Genomic DNA, 19017 nt, shown 5'->3' on the forward strand with positions numbered 1-19017 from the left:
TTCCCAGCAAGTATATCTCTTGTTGGTAAAAGGCAAAAGGCAAAAGGCAAAAAATATATGCCTGAAGGATTGCAATTCATTGCCAGTTCAAAAATTTAATGCAAGGTTTAAAACGAGTTCTAAACAAACTGAAAGTCATTTCCCCCCCTACTTTTCTTTAATTGGTATGAAAATAAAACAAGATTTCCATGAAAACTTCCATTATTAGGGTAGGAAAATTCAACACTCTAGTTTTAGAGGCTTGATTTTAGTGAGATATTTAAGAGCGACTGTAGAAATCCCAATGGTCTGATATCTTCAGTGTACCTGTGACAAGGAATCAGGAATTATTTTTGTTTCTATCAGAAGCTGTCAATCAGACTTTGCAGAAGTTGGATCAGCAACCATGCTGGTTTCTTTTGTAAAATAGTAATATATAATTTAAAGGGATAGCTGTGACATTTAATTAAATGTATAGAATACCCAGATATGTAGAATGAAATGTGGTTTTCACTTATTCTCCTGGTGGAGATTGTAGTAGTTTGGCAGGCATGGTTTGCTAGGCATGCCAAGGTGGGTAGACATGGTCTGTTACTGGAAAGGATATCTTGCCGTTAACAGTTCACTCATGGAAGTCCTGAGGGTGATGCAAACAGGTCTTCACTCCCTGCTTACCACCATCAATTCAGGCAGAGGCTCCCGGGAGACCCTCCTCTTCTTGGCCTTCCCTTCTCTTCTCCTCCACAATCCCAACACACCTTTTCTACCCCCTCACCCTTCCCCACTCAGGCTCCCATCTTCCTCCTGGAGGGGTGATGTCTGGTCTTTAAGGCTTTAACTCCTCAGTGTTTAGAATGAAGCATCTACAGGATAAATTAAACGTTTTCTTTTTAATTAGAAAAACAAAAAGCTAGGTATCATTGAAAATTTAAGAGAAGATGAGGCTGAAGTAGTACCCTGCTCCTCGAATTTCTTCTTTTAAACCAATGAATAGATTGTTTTCTAGTATTTACCTAGGTATTTTCTTATAGAAACAATGTTTTTATGGGAAAAAGAACCATGTTTTAAAAGTTGGTCCCCAGGCCAGCCATTAAAAAAAAACTATTTTGTGAGTATTATACCTGGAGGAGAGGACTATAGACGTAGTATTTTGATGAGGACTATCTTCCAACTTGGAACTCCGGAAACCCTTTCTGTCCTGAAGCCTGGGCTGCTCCCCCTTCCATTGGCTTCCTCTTTGTTAGTGGGGGTCCCCCCTTTCTCCCCGTGTTCCCTAACTCCAAGTTCTGATGGTGGTATTAGTGACTGGGGAGGGACTCCAGTGGGCAGGGCTGGAAGCGGGGTGAGGAGCAGGTTGGGAGTAAGGTTGGGGTTCTGAGGATTAGCGAAGAGACCAGGGGCCAGAATGAGAGGGAATGGGGCCTCACCTAGGAGGGAGGTGAGAACCAGTGGAGGGACGCAGAGAGAAAGGAGAATAGAATTTTCTCTCCTCGTTTCCCTTTCTTCCTCTCCTGCCTCTTCACCTCCAACTTCATCTCCCATTGAAAGGCTTGGAGGTGCTATGATAAGAGGAGGGGGCTCCGAGACGGGGTGAGGAGCGATAGCAGAAGTCAGCCGAGGGTTGTTGAAATAAAATGACAATAAAATCAGAAGCAGCATGAGAATGGATATTTTTATGGTGGTGCCCAGCCAGGACAACTATTCGTATTAGAGTGTTTGCAAATACTTGGGGACTTCCTTTTACTAAGGAGAGGGCCTGAAATACTGCCCAGCGTTAAACTCCATAGAATTTATTTCGTGAGTCACTTTAACCTGTGTCAACTCTTTTGCACATAGACAGCCATCTCAAATATTTTCTTGGGTATAATGCCAGTATAGGCAGAAATTTATTCCATCCTTCTTTTCAGAAATGTGAGTTCTGCTTTAGTAGTTCAAATACTTTTGCAAAACATCCCCTCTGGAAACACTTTGATTGGTTTTTGGTTGGTAGAATTGTTTTCAGTAGCATTTGGCCATTCGTCCTGCCTCCAAATGGAAGGTTGATTGAAGCAAGCTTTTGAGTTTTAGAAACGTGTATCAACAAAAAAACATTTGCAACTGCTGGGAACACTGACTTAAATATTTTTTTCTTTTGGTGTGTTAGGAGCATTACTTAGAAAACAGAAGGAGGCACCTTTATCTTTTAGTAGTTTGAAAAAGGTAATTCCATAAGACGTCATTGTCCTCCGAATAAACAAGAGTAGCCATATAAATGGGCAAAGGTCAGAGATTTGGGAGAAGGTCAGAAACTTTCACCAGTCTACAGAGCCTAGTAGTCTTGAGTTTCAGCTGGCTGTAGATCCTACAGCGGCCTTTCCCAGGGCTGTGATGATCATATCTTGTCTCTGTGTTCCACAGACCCTCTGTTCCCTGGTCCTTCTGTTTTCTTTTCCTACTCTTACTTGCTGGAATAGATGTCCATAAGCTGCCTGGAAGTCGAGGGAATCTATGTTTTAGGGCATCTGTGAATTATAGTAGGAAGATGCATCTTTGCCAGAACTGTGTTTTAGCTTTTAAATATGGGACTTAAAATCATTATATAGTACGTTTAGTACAAAATACTGTATATTGCTACAGCCCTGCTTTCCAGAATAATCTTTCACCACTGTCCCTTTCACCCCTAACCTTTATGTTCTGTCCTCCAAGTTGAAATTCTTTCAGTCTCTCAGAACTGAGATCTCTCGCCTTGGGACCTTTGTACGTGATGTTCCCGTGCGCCATTTTTTCCTCAGTCCACCAACTCTCAGCCTCTCCTCTACCCACAACATACACACTTGGCCTGCTAATTTGGGAGTTTCAGATGAAAGGTCAGTTCTCTGGGAGATCTCCCCTGACTTATCTTCTTCTCTAGACTAGGTGCCTCTACCGTGATCCTTTGCCTCATCACTTCCCTTATCACAGCTCATATCACAGGTTATTCTTGTCTGTTTAAGTCTGTATTATTTGGTAGGCTGTAAACTCTTAAGACAGAGTTTAGATCTACCTTGTTTACTTTTTCAGGACTTAGCAAGTAAAAAGTACTCAATAAATATTTGTTCAAGAATAATTGCATTTAGAAAAAAGTGGCATTGCTTACGGTATGTTTCCAATTTTGTCTTTTCTGTTTGATGTGAGGACATTTACACCACGTGGTATTGCTCATTCACCAGTTGAAGGTAACCATGTGCAGACCCTGTAGCATCAGGTGCTATATGTAGCGAGTGCTGTGATGTCAGAGGCGCCCCAGGAGTGTTCTTACACAGGCAGTGGTGTTTTTCACACTGGGTTTTGCAGTCGCAGGAGCCTGAGGCATCCTGATGTGGTGGGACGTGATGTTTATGTTAGAAGTTCTTGTTTGTAAAAGGTTAATCACTTAGTAGAAAACCCGGCAGAGAGAGTGGTGAGCTTGGTTAAATATGGGAGGTGATGTATTGAGGGACCTTTTAAAATCTCTTTCCTGTTCGGTGATGAGTAGTGTGTTTCTGAGCAGGGTGGCTCAGGTAGGTACCTTCAGGTCATAATCACTATAGCTAGCATCATCTTCTAAGTTGAAAGGCAAATGTATTACATACTTGTCTATAATTTTCTTTCCTTAATATCTTTATCAAGTTTTGTTATTGGTTATGGTGGCTTCATAAAATTACTTGGAAAGTGTATATAATACTAGATATATAATCCCTCATATAACCCTTGCTTTTGACTTATGTATGTTTTCTTGGTTATATACTTATTCATCTAGTAAGTTTGGGGTATATTTTTAGAGCAGATATTTAAAAAAACCGATGAGACAGATGGAAGAGGTTGTCTTTGTGTCATTTTATTCCCCTGAGTAGATGACACTTGCAGGTGAAGGAACAAGTACTTAAATTAACATACGAACATCTACAGTGTTTTGAAAGGAAGCCTTTCAAAAAAGTAGTTTGAAGTGAAACTTAAAAAGTAGAGCCATAATAAAAATATCAAATTGTACTTAGTGACATCACTGGGGTATCATTATATCCTGTTGATTCCCTTTTAACAATTTCAGTATATACAAATATAATTACGTAGGATGTTTTACTTATAAGAATTTAGTAAAGAGAGTAGAAGTTCCAAATAATACATGTCTGTATTTGTCATGTATAGGAATAAAGTTTACACTTTAGCCCCCCTCTCCCACAGGATCTTCTTTATTCCCCCTTTCTCTCTGCTTGGGTGGCCTTCTTTCTTGTTCACAACTATGAACCAGCTCAGCCTGCTACCACTGCAGGAAATGAAGATGAGGCAGAAAAATTAAAACTCTCTATGCAAACTATAAGTAATATTACCTAATGCTTGTATAATGATTTTTATTTTAATTTTTTCATATTCTAAAACACATATTTTAGAACATTTAGAAAATGTAGAAAAATATGAAGAAGATAAAAATAGCTTGTAATTTCACTACCTAAAAATGGAGTTTATCATTTCCTGACCAATGTGTAGGAAAGACTCAATAAAGATTGGGTTAATGAATGAATTTAACCCAATATCCCCCCTCCATTTTTTTTTTACTAAATGTTAAGATTATACCATATACCACTCTTCTTAAAATAATAGGCTTTATTTTTTAGAACAGTTTTAGATTTAGAGAAAAATTGAGCAGATAGTACAGAGAGTTCCCCTATTTCCTTTCCCCCAGTTTCCCCGATTATTAACATTTTACATTCGTATGATACATTTATTACAATTAATGAATCAATACTGATATCTTATTAACTAAGGCCCATAGTTTATTCTGTTTTCTTTAGTTTTTACCTAATGTCCTTTTTCTGTTCCAGGATCCTATCCAGAATACCCCATTTAATTTAGTTTCCCTAGACTCCTCTTGCTGTGACAGTTTCTCAAACTTCCCTTGTTTCTGATGACCTTGACAGTATTGAAGAGTACTGGCCAAGCATGTTGTAGAATGCCCCTGTATCTGAATTTTTCTGATGCTTTTCTCATGATTAGACTAGGGCTATAAGTTTTGTTGTTGTTGTCGTTTGTTTTAACTTTTTATTGGAGTATAAAAGGAAAGTGCACAAATCACTGTACAATTTGATAGATTTAACAAACTGAACACACCCATGAAATCAGCTTCCAGATCAAGGAAAAAAATTACCAGCACCTCACCCAGACAGGGTAACCACTATCTAGCTTCTAACACCATAACTTAGTTTTACCTATTTTTGAACTCTTTCGTAACTGGCTTTTTTTCACTCAACATTATCTTGTGAGATTTACCCATAATGTTGTGTGACGTTTTAGTTGCTTCCTTCTCCTTGCTGTGTAGGAACGGTGACTGTGCCACAGCTGATCCATTCTGATGGTGGGTGCTTGGGGAGTTTCCAGTTTGGGGCTATTACAAATAATGCCTCTGAACATTCTTGTGCATGTCTTTTGATGAATATATACAGGTATATGCATTTATGCCTACACAGAGTTTCAAACAATCGGACAGTTCACATGAAAATCCAAGATACAGTTTTTCTTTAAAAACCAAAAACCCAGGAGGTCTGACAACGCTGGGTCCACATTTCCTCATAGTAGGGCTATGGCTTTTGGGAGGAAGATTATAGAGGTAAAGCGCCATTCTCATCACATGTTAGGGGTACATACTATCAACATGATTTGTGACTGTTGATGTTGACCTTGGTCACCTGGCTGATGTAGTGCTTGTCAGGCTCCCCCACTGTAAACTTACTCTTTCTTCTCCTTTTCAATGCTGCATTCTTTGGAAGGAAGTCTCCATGTGCAGCCCACACTTAAAGGACGAGAGTTATGCTCCCCCTTTTTTAAGGGGGAGTATTTACATAAATTGTTTGGAATTCTTCTGCATTGGAGATTTGTCTCTTCTCTCCCACTTATTAATTTATTTAGTTATTTATTTATGTCAGTATGGACTCATGAGTCCTTGTTTTATACTTTGAGTTAGAATTCAGTATTACTTTATTTTGTTGCTCAAATTCTTCCCCTTTGGCCATTGGGAGCTCCTTTACTTGGCTCCTGTGCCCCTTTTGACAGGCCCCATCAGTGTGTGTGTGTGTTTGGGGTACTTACTTTCTGACACTACAAGATGCTCCAGGCTCATCTTGCATTTCCTGCCCCAGTCCTAGAGTCAGCTGTCTTTCCAAGGAGCCTTGGTTCCTTTTACCGAAGATTGATATTAGAAACAAATATCTCAGTGCTAGGTGTGCTCATTGTTACTGGGATGTTGTTTCTTTTAGGCCCTCTCAACTGACAAAGCAAAGAAACATATGTGTTAATAGTAACCCCATATATACCTCTATCTATAAAATTTCTATATATTGCCATCTGTATCTATATAAACATGAATTTTTACTGAAGTCTCAAACTCTAATTCATTCTAGATTCCTTCCCTTACTATTCTTGCTATTTGCTCCTCTCCTTTCCACTCCGACAGTGAGAAACCTGACTGTCACCATTCACCATCCATGTATATTGTTCGATTAGAGTATACATGTATAGCAGTATAAGAATTGGTAACTCATGGGCTGGCTCCGTGGCCGAGTGGTTAAGTTCTTGCGCTCTGCTGCAGCGGCCCAGGGTTCGGATCCTGGGCGCAGACATGGCACCGCTCGTCAGGCCACGTTGAGGCGGCGTCCCACATCCCACAACTGGAAGGACCTGCAACTGAGATATACAACTATGTACAGGGGGTTGGGGAGATAAAGCAGAAAAAAAAAAAAAGATTGGCAACAGTTGTTAGCTCAGGTGCCAATCTTTAAAAAAAAAAAGAAGATTGGCAACAGTTGTTAGCGACCATTCTTAAAAAAAAAGAAAAAGAATTGGTAACCCGTACACCCATAGAAAACAACTTTATTGACTAGAGTGCAGCATTTATGTGCAGTTCCTTTTGCCTTTAGTCTTACAGACTCTACTCATTAGCAAGGTGACTTAGGTCAGCATCTTTCCCCCTCTCCATCAGTGAGGTTGTTTCATATACTTGTAATACGGTTAGGATTACATTGTTACAGTCTGCGTTCTTTCCCACGATCCCCTAACCTCCTAAATGACTTTTTGAAATTTCCTCTCCCTCCGGTTGGCCCCCCCCTTCCCCTCCTCCTCTTCCTTCTTCTTCTTCTTCAGTGTGGTGTTAAAAATAGGCTGTGAGAATTTTTTCAATTCCTTAAGTTTTCTTCATGAATATTATTTTTAAATAGTTATATAACAGTTTATTACATGATCTATGACGTAACCAATAATCATTAAGTGGAAAAACTTCAGAACATTTGATAGCTCATTTTTGTAAATGAAAATAAAAAGGTCATGTTAGCAGAGAATTGAAGAAAAGAAAGAGTGTTGGGATTGCAAGTAATTGCAGTTTTCTTCCTAATATAAACTTCTTGATTTTCCGAATTTTCTACAATGAACAGCAAGACCTTTTTTGTTAGAGGGAAAGGTAAATATGTTGGTGTTTGTTTTCTAAAGTTTGAGAAATATCTCTTCTCCCTTTCCCCTCTCAATCTACATTTGATCCCTCAATCCGATATTGGTAATTTGTGTTTTTTCTTTTTTCCTTTTATGAATCTTGATAAACTCCTTAGGGGCTCATCAGATTTGTTGGTCTTTTAAAAGAACCAACCAATGTTTTTTTCTGTTTTCTATTTAAGTGACTTCTGCTCTTATCTTTATTTTCTTTTTCCTGCTTGAGGTTTAATTTGCTCTTCTTTTTCTAGTTTCTTAAGGTGAAAACTTAGATCAGTGATTGTGAACTTTTCTTCTTTTTAAATGTGTAGCATTTAAAGCTATACATTTCCCTCAAGCGTGGCTTTAGCTGTGTCCTACAGATTTGGATATGTTGTGCTTTATAATCGTTCAGTTTGTTCAGAGAGGAATATTTCTTCTTTGATTTAGGTTATTTCAAATTTTTGAGGCTTTTTAGATATCTCATTGTCATTGATTTCTGACTTAATTCCTTTGTGGTCAGGGAACATGCTCTGTAAGATTTTAGACTTTTGGAGTTTATGAAGACTTATTTTATGGCCTAGAATAAGGTATATCTCAGTGAACATTCCATGTGCACTTAAAAAAACGTGGTTGTGTTGTTTTGTGGGGTTTTTTTTCAGTTGTTGGATATAGCATTCTAAGAATATCACTTAGATCAAAGTGGTTGATAATGTTGTTCAGGTCCTCTATCTCCTTACTGAATATTTGTCTAGTTCTGTTATTTTCTGAGGGAGGGTTATACAATCCCCAACTATGATTGTAGATATGTCTTTTTCTCACTTCAGTTCTGTTGGAGTTTGCTTCAAGTATTTTGAAGCTCTGTTGTTATGTGCATACACATTTATAATTATTCTATCTTCGTAACAACTTGGCCCTTTTATCATTACAAAATATCCTTGTTTATCTTTGGTTATACTCCCTGTCCTGAAGTCTACTTTGTTTGACATTAATATAGCCTTTCCAGTTTCCTTGTGCTTGCTGTTTGCATACCATATCATTTCCATTTTTTTATTTTCAGCCTATCTGTGTCTTTATATCTAAAGTGTGTCTCTTGTAGACAGCATGTAACTGGGTCTTGCATTTTTTATTGTCAGACATTCTCAGCTTTTTAATTGAAGTGTTTAGTTCATTTACATGTAGTATGACTGTTGTTATGAATGGATTTAGGGTCTACCATTTAACTATTTGTTTTCTAATTGTCACATTTTTTGGCTATACTTGCCTTTTTTTTTTTTTTGAGGAAGATTAGCCCTGAGCTAACTACTGCCAATCCCCCTCTTTTTGCTGAGGAAGACTGGCCCTGAGCTAACATCCATGCCCACCTTCCTCTACTTTATATGTGGGACGCCTACCACAGCATGGCTTTTTACCAAGTGGTGCCATGTCCACACCTAGGATCCAAACAGGCGAACCCCAGGCCACCGAGAAGCAGAATGTGCAAACTTAACCACTGCACCACCGGGCTGGCCCCTACACTTGCCTTTTTAAAAAATTAATCAAATGTTTTTTAGTATTCTACTTTAATTTCTTTATATTTTTTATCTATACTTCTTTATTTTATTTGTTATGGTTGCTCCAGTGATTACAGTATGTTCCTTATCTTACCACAGTCTGCTCAGAGTTAGCATTGTAGCACCAAAGGAGTTTCATTTACTCCCCTCCCCCATCCTCTGTTCTGTTGTTGTCATATATTTTGCATGTACATATGTTGTAAACTGCACAATGCAGTGTTATAATCTGTGCTTTAAATTGCCAGTTGTCTTTTGAAGAAATTAAGAGAAAGAGGAAAGAAGCGATACTGTTTTCTATTTACCCATTTATTTAGCGTTTTGCTGCTCTTGTAGATCTGAGTTTCCCTCTGGTGTCAGTTCCCTTCAGCTTGGTGAACTGCCTTTAGATATCTTTTAGTGCAGGTTTCCTAGCAAAAAAATTTCTCATTTTTTTAATCTGAAAAATGCCTTTATTTTGCCTTCACATTTTGACAGCTATTGTCACTGGATATAGAATTTTGTTTTGACAGATTTTTTTTCTTTTTCCTTTCAGCACTTTAAATATGTCATTCCAGTGTCTTCTAGCCGCCATTATTTTTGATGAAAAGTCAACTCTCATTCCACTCATTATTTTCCTATATGTAATGGCTCATTTTCTCTGGCTTCCTTGAAATTTTTCTCTTTATCTTTGGTTTTCAGCAGTTTCACTGTAATATGCATATGTTTAGTTTTCTTTATATTTATCCTACTTGAGGTCCACTGAGCTTCTTGAAAGTGCAAATTTACATTTTTCACCAAATTTGGCAAATTTTTGGCTATTATTTCTTTTCGTACATTTTTCTGTCCTAGTCTCTTTTTGCTCTTCTTCTGAGACTCCAAATATTTGTGAGTTATGGCATTTGATGTTGTCCCTCAGTCCACCAAGCTTCTTGCCTAAGGGAACTCCCCAGCTTCTGGACCACATGAGCTGAAGGAGAACCCTTAGATGAAAACCTGTATGAACACAAGTCTTACCCTGTAGTCCCTTTCTTTCAAGCATCAAATCCTCACCAATTTCTGCCTGCTTTTGGCTGCTGTTTGGTGCTTTAAAATAGTTGTTTTTTTATATTTTGTCCAGTGTCGACAATTCTTATCTGTGGGAAGGTTGGTCCAACACAAGCTGTTCTGTAATGACCCAGAAAGCTATTGATTTTTAAAATATTTGTCTTCTGGCTACCCAGCTGAATTCACAATTTCTAAAAGTTTTTCAGGTTGATAGTTTTCAGCTTATATGTATTTGGTTATAATAGCTGCACATAATGACCTTTTTTTTCCTTCTTAGGCTTCTTTGTGTCTAGAACCTCCAGAACAATGTGAATTGATAGTAAGAGTAGCTAGCAAACCAATCTTGTTCTTTAAGCCTAATGACTTTAGTTTTTCCGTCATAAATATGATGCTAGTTTGTGGTATATGAATTCCTTAGGTTAAGAAGGTATTCTTTTACTTCTATTTAATACAGTTTTGTCACAAATAGATAATAAATATTATCATATGAGATTTTCCCAGTTACCAAGAAGTTTGCATAGACTTCTCTTTTCACCTATTAAGTAAAGGTATAATACATCGCTAATATTGAAGCTTTATATTCCCAAGGTAAACTTTTTATATTATTCTTTTAATATACTGCTGGGTTTGATCCACTAGTATTTTATTTAGGACTTTTGTATCTATATTAACTTTTTATGCTCTTTTTGTGCTCTTTTAGAACTGGGGTTGTGCTAGCTTATATCAAATGATTTGAGAAGCTTTCTCTCTTTTTCCAAGCTCTCGTATAGTTTATGTATAATAAGAATTATTTATTACTTAAAAGCTTTAAGACACCTATAAAACTATATGAATCCGAACTTTTTTTTTTTTACCTTTTTGGCAACCTTTTCTTCTTTCCCTCTGGTTATTACCCTATTCAGGATTCAGGATTCAGGTTTTCCATTTCTCAATTCAGTTTTAGAAATTTATTTTTTCTCAGAAACTGTTTCATTGAGATTTTCAAATTTATTTGCATGACATTTTGTTTTGTTTAGATAGCACTCTATTTTTGGAAATAACCATTTAGAGGTGTAAAAATGATACCCACTGTCATAAAATTCAAATTGCGCATAAAAGCACAAAGAAGAAAATTAAAATATCTTGAAATCTCCCCAACTTTATAACTTTTCTTTTTTGAGGAAGATTATCTCTGAGCTAACATCTGCTGCCAATACTCCTCTTTTTGCTAAGGAAGACGGGCCCTGAGCTAACATCCATGCCCATCTTCCTCTATTTTATATGTGGGTGGCTGCCACAGCGTGGCTTCATCAGCGGTGAATAGGTCCCTGCCTGGGATCCGCACAGGCTAACCTCGGGCCAGGGGAGCGGAACATGCAAATTTAACTGCTGCACCACTGGGCCAGCCCCAGTATAACATTTTTTCTTTTAAAAATTTCTGTATTTGTTGTTGCTCCCTTTTATTCTGCCTAATTTCTATGTATTTGTGCTTTCTCTCCTTTTTCCTTGATTACATTTGCTAACGGTTTATCAATTTATCGGATTTCCCCCTCACCTCTGAAAAATCCCAGCTCTTACTTATTTATCATTTATACATCTGTTTCACTCTTTTTAAGTTCGGTGGTTTTTAACCACTAAGTTGTACCGTGGAAACGTTTTCAAAATTAAAATCTTTTGTGAAATCCCAGTGTATAAATAGACAAAAGCCAGGTGCTTGTAATTAAAGCAAAGAGGAGTGAGGGGAAGGTAGGGAGTTTCCCAGAGTCCCACTCACTCAACCTCTCCAAGCTCCTTCTCGTCCTTATCAGATGCTTATGACTCCAGAGAGCACAGTTAGGCAGCTACTGTTCTGACTTATTAGTTCTGCTTTTATCTTTATTGTTTCCTTCCTCCTGTTTTCCATAGGCTTGTTTTATTGCTTTTTTTTTGATTTCTTGAGTTTAGTGCTTATTGCATTTATTTTCATTCTTTCTCATTTAATACTGGAAATATTTAAGTCTATGAATTTGTCACTCTGTACAATGCTGGTCATATCTTATAATATTTTTTACAGGCTATTTTCTCAGTAGGTGGTAATTATAGTTTTGAGTTTCCTCTTTGACCCGCGATATATATAGGAGTGTGTTTTCGATGTCTAAATGTGGAGGGATTTATTTACTCTTTTAAATATTAATTTCTGGTTTTATTTCATTGTGGTCATAAAATAACATCTTTCTAATTTTGAGTTTTTAAGAAATTATTGACAGTTCTTTGTAATCTAGCATTTAGTCAATGTTTATAAATTTTCCATAACAGTTGTAAGGGGTGTATTCTATTTTTAGGTTACAGAGTTTGAGCCACTTCTATTATCTATCTTATTAATTATATTATTTAAATCCTCTATTTCTGCAGTATCCAGTGTAGTGGCTACTCTCCACATGTGGCTATCGGGCATTTGAAATGTGACTAGTCTGAACTGATATGTATTAAGTGTAAATACATACTGGGTTTTGAAGATTTACTAGAAAAATGTTAAAATATCTCAGTAATAATGTTTATATTGATTACATGTTGAAGTGATAATATTTTGGATCTATTGGGTTAAATAAAATAAAAATCAATAAAAATTAATTTCATCTCTTTTTTCGGGGACTTTTTGAAATGAGGCTACTAGAAAATTTAAAATTATATGTGTAGCTAGTATTTTATTTCTATTGGACATAATTCCCCTAATAATTATATATTTTTATCCACTTAATCTGTTAAAGACTAGTAGTGACGTTGACATCACAATTGTTTTTTTCAGTCATTTCCACTTATTTTTCTCATAATTTTCACAGTATATATTTTAGTACTGTGCTATTTAGAACATAACAGGTCATCTCTATAGTGGATTGTACCTTATGTAAAATAAAATGACCGCTGGCCTGTTTGAGTTCTACTTTGATATGGTTATTGCTAATCTTGCTTTTTAAGACAATTTGCCTGGGATGTTTTGCATACTGCTCTTCTTTTCACTTCAGCTTCATTTGTTTTAGGTGAGTTTCTTTTCAACAGTAATTAAATTTAATTTTATCTTTTGACGTAGTCTGATGTTCTTCACTTTTAATAGGGGAGTCCAACTTTTCACAATTATTGTCATCAGTGATATGTTATCTTATTTCCTGAGTTCTATTTTTATGCCACCTCATTTCTCTTTTTTCTATATTTTATTATATTGAATATTTTTTAAACCTTTTATTCTACTTTTATTACACTGCATTTTGAAAAATTGTAGTTAAACCCATTTTCTTTAATTATCACCATCAAGGATGGAATAGCACCCACTGGCCCTCTGTAAATAAATAATTCAGCTTGTTTTTCTTCCTCGCTAGTCCTTTCCTAACTGTCGTTCACATGGTTATTACATCTTTTTACGCTGAATCTCGTCTTAATTAAGAATTAGTTTTGATATTTTTTATAAGTTTTAAACCATAGTTACCACAGTTATCTAGATTTAACTTGTACTCATCGCTACCTCTTTTCTCTCTGTTAATCAGAGTATATACCTGAAAAGATTTTCTTCAGGAAAGAATGTAGAGAAAGAATTCAGAGTCACAACTGTTTGAAAATGTTTTTCTGGTCTCTTTCTATATAACCAACATCTTGGCTATATTTAGAATTCGTGAGTGCAGTGTTTTTCCTTTAAAACTCTGTAAAAATTTCATCTTCTGATGCTTATTTTATGGAGAGGCCATTTTGACTCTTGTTTTGTAGGCAACTTATTTTTTCTGTCTGGCTGTTTGAGGGATGTTTTTCGTTTCCCTTGAATTTTGAAAGTTCAGAAGGATATGTGTAGATGTCATTTATTTATTCATTTGGTTTTATTTATTTATTTAAATTTTTATTTTATTTTTTGCTGAGAAAGATTCGCCCTGAGCTAACATCTGTGCCAATCTTCCTCTGTTTTGTCTGTGGGTCACCACCACAGCATGGCCAACAAGTGGTGTAGGTCCACGCCCTGAATCTGAACCCTCGAACCCAAGCCGCCAAAGTGGAGCATGCCAAACTTAACCACTTTGCCACGGGGCTGACCTCAATTTCGTTTATGTTTTTTAAGAACTGAATTGAGATATAATTCACATACCATCCAACCCACACATTTAAAATGTACCATTCAATGGTTTGTAGTACATTCACAGAGTTATGCAATCATTTCCACAATACATTTTAGAACATTTTCATCATCTCAAAAGAAAACTTGAACCCTTTAGCCTTCACCCCCCATCCCCCTCCCTCCGTCTTGCAGCTCTAAGCATCCACTAATCTATTTTCTGTCCCTATAGATTTGCCTATTGTGTATATTTCATGTAAATGGAATTATACAATATGCTGCCCTTGTGACTGGCTTCTTTCATTTAGCATAATAATTTCAGAGATTGAACCATATTGTAGCATGTATCAGCATTTCATTTCTTCTTATTGCTGAATAATATTCCATTGTATAAATATACCACATTTTACTTATCCATGCAGCAATTGATGGACATTGGGTTGTTTCTACATATTGGCTATTAAGAATAATTCTGTTATGAACATTTGTGTACAAGTTTTTGTTTGAACACCTGTTTTCATTTCTCTTGGGTATGTATCTGGTAGTGGAGTTGCTGGCTCATATGGTAACTTTCTGTTTAGCCTATTGAGGAACTGCCAGACTGTTTTACAAAGTGGTGGCACCATTTTACATGCCCACCAGCAATGTATGAGGGTTCCAATTTCTCTCCATCTCCGACAACACTCATTATTCTCCATCTTTTTTACTATAGCTATCCTAGTGGGTGTGCAGTGGTATCTCATTGTGGTTTTGATTTGCACTTTCCTGACGACAGTCAATGTTGAGCATCTTTTCTTGTGCCTGTTGGCCATTAGTGTATCTTCTTTGGATAAGTATCTATTCCTATCCTTTGCTCATTTTGAAATTGCATTGTCTTTTTATTATTGAGTTGTAAGTGTTCCTTATATATTCTACATATAAGTCTCTTATCAGCTATTTGATTTGCAAAAATTTTCTCCCATTCCATAGGTTGTCTTTTCACTTTCTTGGTGCCATCCTTTGAAGCACAATAGTTAAAACAATTTTTTTTTTGAGGACGACCAGCCCTGAGCTAACATCTGCCACCAATCCTCCTCTTTTTGCTGAGGAAAACTGGCCCTGAGCTAACATCCGTGCCCATCTTCCTCTACTTTCTATGTGGGACATATATAAAGTGGGCAAGCCTACCATAGCATGGCTTGCTAGGTAGTGCCGTGTCTGCACCTGGGATCCAAACCAGTGAACCCTGGGCCGCTGAAGTGGAACGTGCGAACTTGATCACTGCACTACCAGGCCAGCTCCCCCCCTCCTTTTTTTTTTTTTTTAAGATTTTATTATTCCTTTTTCTCCCAAAGCCCCTCAGCACATAGTTGTGTATTTTTAATTGTGGGTCCTTCTAGTTGTGGCGTGTGGGACGCCACCTCAGCATGGCTTGATGAGCAGTGCCATGTCCGCGCCAAGGATCTGAACTGGTGAAACCCTGGACCACCAAAGCAGAGCACGTGAACTTAACCACTCAGCCATGGGGCTGGCCCCTGGTTTTAAATTTTTGATGTCCAATTTATTTATTTCTTTTGTTGCTTGTTCTTTTGGTGTCATATTTAAGAGACCATTGCCTAATCCAAGGTCATGAGTATTTATGCCTGTTTTCTTCTAAGAGTTTTATAGTTAACTTTTATAGTTAGGTCTTTGATCCATTTCGAGTTCATTTTGTATACTGTGTGAAGTAGTGGTCCAACTGCACTTTTCTTTGCATCTGGATAATCAGTTGTTCCAGCACCATTTGTTGAAAAAAGCTATTCTTTCCTGTTGAAGTGTCTTGGCATCCTTGTCAAAAATTTATTGACTATAAATGTAAGGCTTTATTTCTGAATTCTCAGTTCTATTCCTGAGAGCTTATATGTCTATCTTTATGCCAGTACCTTATTGTCTTGATTACTCTAGCTTTGTAGTAAGGCTTGAAATCAGAAATAATGATTCCTCCAAATTTGTTCTTCTTTTTCAAAATTATTTTGGCTATTCTGGGTCTCCTTAATTTAAAATAAATTTTAGACTCAGCTTATTAATTTCTGCAAAAAAGCTAGCTGAGATTTTTATAGGGATTGCATTGAATCTTTAGATCAATTTGGGGAATATTATCATCTTAACAATATTGAGTCTTACAATCCATGAACATGCATGTCTTTCCATTTGTTTATGTCTTGTTAATTTCTTTCAGCAACATTTTATACTTTTCAGAGTTTGTTTTGTGCTGCTTTTGTTAATTTTATCCTGTTTAATCCTTTTTTTATGCTATCTTAACGGAAATTTTCCCAGTTTCATTTTTGGTTTGTTCATTGCTGTTATATAGAATGTGATTGATTTATGTATATTTACCTTGTATCCTGCAAAGTTGCTGAATTCCTTTATTAGTTCCAATCTTTTTTATTAGATCCCTTAGGGTTTTTTTTATATACAAGGTCCTGTCATCTGCAAATAGAGATAGTTTTACTTCTTCTTTTCTAATCTGGACTCTTTTAATTTCATTTTCTTGCGTAATTGCCCTGGCTAGCACCAGAGCAATGTTGACTATAAGTGCTGAGAGCAGACATCCTGATCTTAGGAATGGGAGGAAAACATTCAGTCTTTCACCATTAAGTATGATGTTAGCTGTGGGGTTTTGTAGATGCTCTTAATCAGGCTGAAGATATTTCCTTCTATTCCTAGTTCGTTGAGTGCTTTTTTGTTTATCATGAAGGGCTGTTGAATTATGTTGAATGCTTTTTCTGCATCTATGAAATGATCATGTGGTCTTTGTCCTTTTTTCTATTAATATGGTGTATTATATCAATTGAATTTCGGATACCATTTATTTTTACTTTTAATTCAACTTCTCATATCCTTGTTCTTTAGAGTTCAGAGGACCCTGGAGGAAACCATTAAATGACGTATGCAATAGATGTGATGCAGGGCCTGGAAGTTGATGGTAGTCTTCTGTGAAAATTTCAATTTTCAGAACTTTATATCTCATCAAAAGTCCTGGTGATGGCTATCTTGGATTTTTTTGTTTGGTGGTGGTGAATGGTGTGGATGTTGAACAAATTTTTAAGTGTGCTTCTTTTGTTAATTTTATCCTAATGTTACCCAACTGTATAAATTCATAACATTATTTTGATAGCATGAAAGATACAGTTTCCTATTATAGGCACTATTTTTGGAGATGGAGAATTTTAACTATATTATTTATATGCTTTTTGGGAATGGTAACCCTTCTATGCATAAGAAAGTGTGTAGCTAGTATTTCTAGCAATTGTACCCATTATCAATGTATTTTATCTTTGAAAATATGTAGATCCCCCCTGTTTCTTCCAACATAACATGATGTGTTTCATATTATATATTTCCATCATGTCACTATTTTATAATGTATGTTCACATTAATTGCAGTTTCCTTCCCTTAGACACATTTTTCTTTTTCGTGTGAGTTCCTTCATTTGGTTGCATTGTCATTTTCGTTGATGATGCATTTGCTAATTAATTTTTCTTCTTTGAATGCCTGCCCTTTTTGTTCTTGATTTTACAGTTCAGCTCTATTTTTTATGTTAGCTTTATTTGTTGGTATTTCTTTCTAGCTTCTATTGGCCTATGACCTTCTATGACCTGTTTGTAATATTTATATGTTTATGAAATTGACAGTCCATCCTCTGCCATCAGTGATAATTAACATTAAATGTTTCTTTAAAGTGATTTAGAAAATAGTTATTTCTAGTTATTTCTTGTGGTTAATATATACATTAGCTTCCTAAATTCATAGCAAGGTCATGATTATCAGAAGGTATCACTTATAGGCATATATAAAGTTTTATTTATTTTTTATTCTGGTAAAATATGAATAACACAAAATTTACCATTTTAACCTTTATTAAGGGTACAGTGCTGTGGCGTTAAGTACATTCACGTGGGTCTGCAACTTTAAAGTTTTTAAAGAGAAAATAATAGCCATTTCTTAATCCTTCAGATTTTCCTTTCTCCTTTAGTACTTCTTTTCTGTTGATCAACTTTCCTTTTCTTTTAGATGCTGAGGAGTTCCTAGCAGAAGGTTTGCGGAATGAGAACCTCAGTGCTGGTGCAAAGGACCACAGGGACCATATTCTACGGGGCTTTCAGCAAGTCAGAACTAGGTTTGTATGAACTGGTTCCATCATTCTTCTTCATAAGCTTTAGAACAATTTATAATCAGTAAAATCTACTTTAATATTGTATAAATTAACAAGGTAAGACATGCCTATCTTAGCTCTTTATCCTTGGTAAAGGCTTAGTAAATATTTACCGAATTGGATTGGAGGTAGATGGGCATACCTAGTGTAGATAGTTTACCAAAATAGAAATCTTTTGATAAGTGTGTATCTTAAGATAATTATTCTCCTTTTAGCTTTGGATTGTTATGTTGGTCTTTATTGAACACTTTTGCAAAATGTGTGAAAGGCTAAACATTTATGCTTGTCCACATTACTAAAGGGAAGATGTTAGGCAGTATGAGATCATTAATTTTCGTTATGATTTTTGATCCTGATTTCACTTCCACATCTCCTTCCCTGATGGGAAACTTCAACCAGACTTATCCAGTTGATTCTTTGACTATATTGGCATGTCTTAGTCTCAGACTGGGTTGGAATATCATGCTCATTATGTTTCTTTAATAAAGGCCCTGACCTAATTTGTGCCTTCCAGAATGTGAACATCTGACAGATGCACACACTGCTTGGGAGAGGAAGAAATAAAAATTTTCCTTTGCAATGTCTTTCGCCACCACCTCTTGCTTGAAATGTGGTAACTGAACAAGAGTTGGGGATAAGGAGTGTTACTTTAAGCCTTTTCGAACCTAGTGGCAATGTGATTCAGAATGTTTGAACTGAGTCCTCTTAGAAAAGGGAGAGCATCTGCAGGTTTATGACTGGGATTAATTTGTGTGGCTGACCGATCTTAGCATCTACTTTAGAAACCTCA

At 36.3% G+C, this 19017-nt stretch overlaps 1 protein-coding gene across 1 annotated transcript in view; it reads left to right on the plus strand.

Moving 5' to 3' along the window:
• The window catches only part of SKAP1 (src kinase associated phosphoprotein 1), a 256565-nt gene that overhangs the window by 11453 nt on the left and 226095 nt on the right, over positions 1-19017 (plus strand). Inside the window, exon 2 of the mRNA XM_044744416.2 lies at positions 18086-18191. Within this exon, the coding sequence (XP_044600351.1) occupies positions 18086-18191 (106 nt within the window). The remainder of the gene's footprint in view (positions 1-18085; positions 18192-19017) is intronic.

The sequence above is a fragment of the Equus asinus genome, chromosome 13 (assembly GCF_041296235.1).
Source record: "Equus asinus isolate D_3611 breed Donkey chromosome 13, EquAss-T2T_v2, whole genome shotgun sequence".
NCBI classification, from domain to species: domain Eukaryota; kingdom Metazoa; phylum Chordata; class Mammalia; order Perissodactyla; family Equidae; genus Equus; species Equus asinus.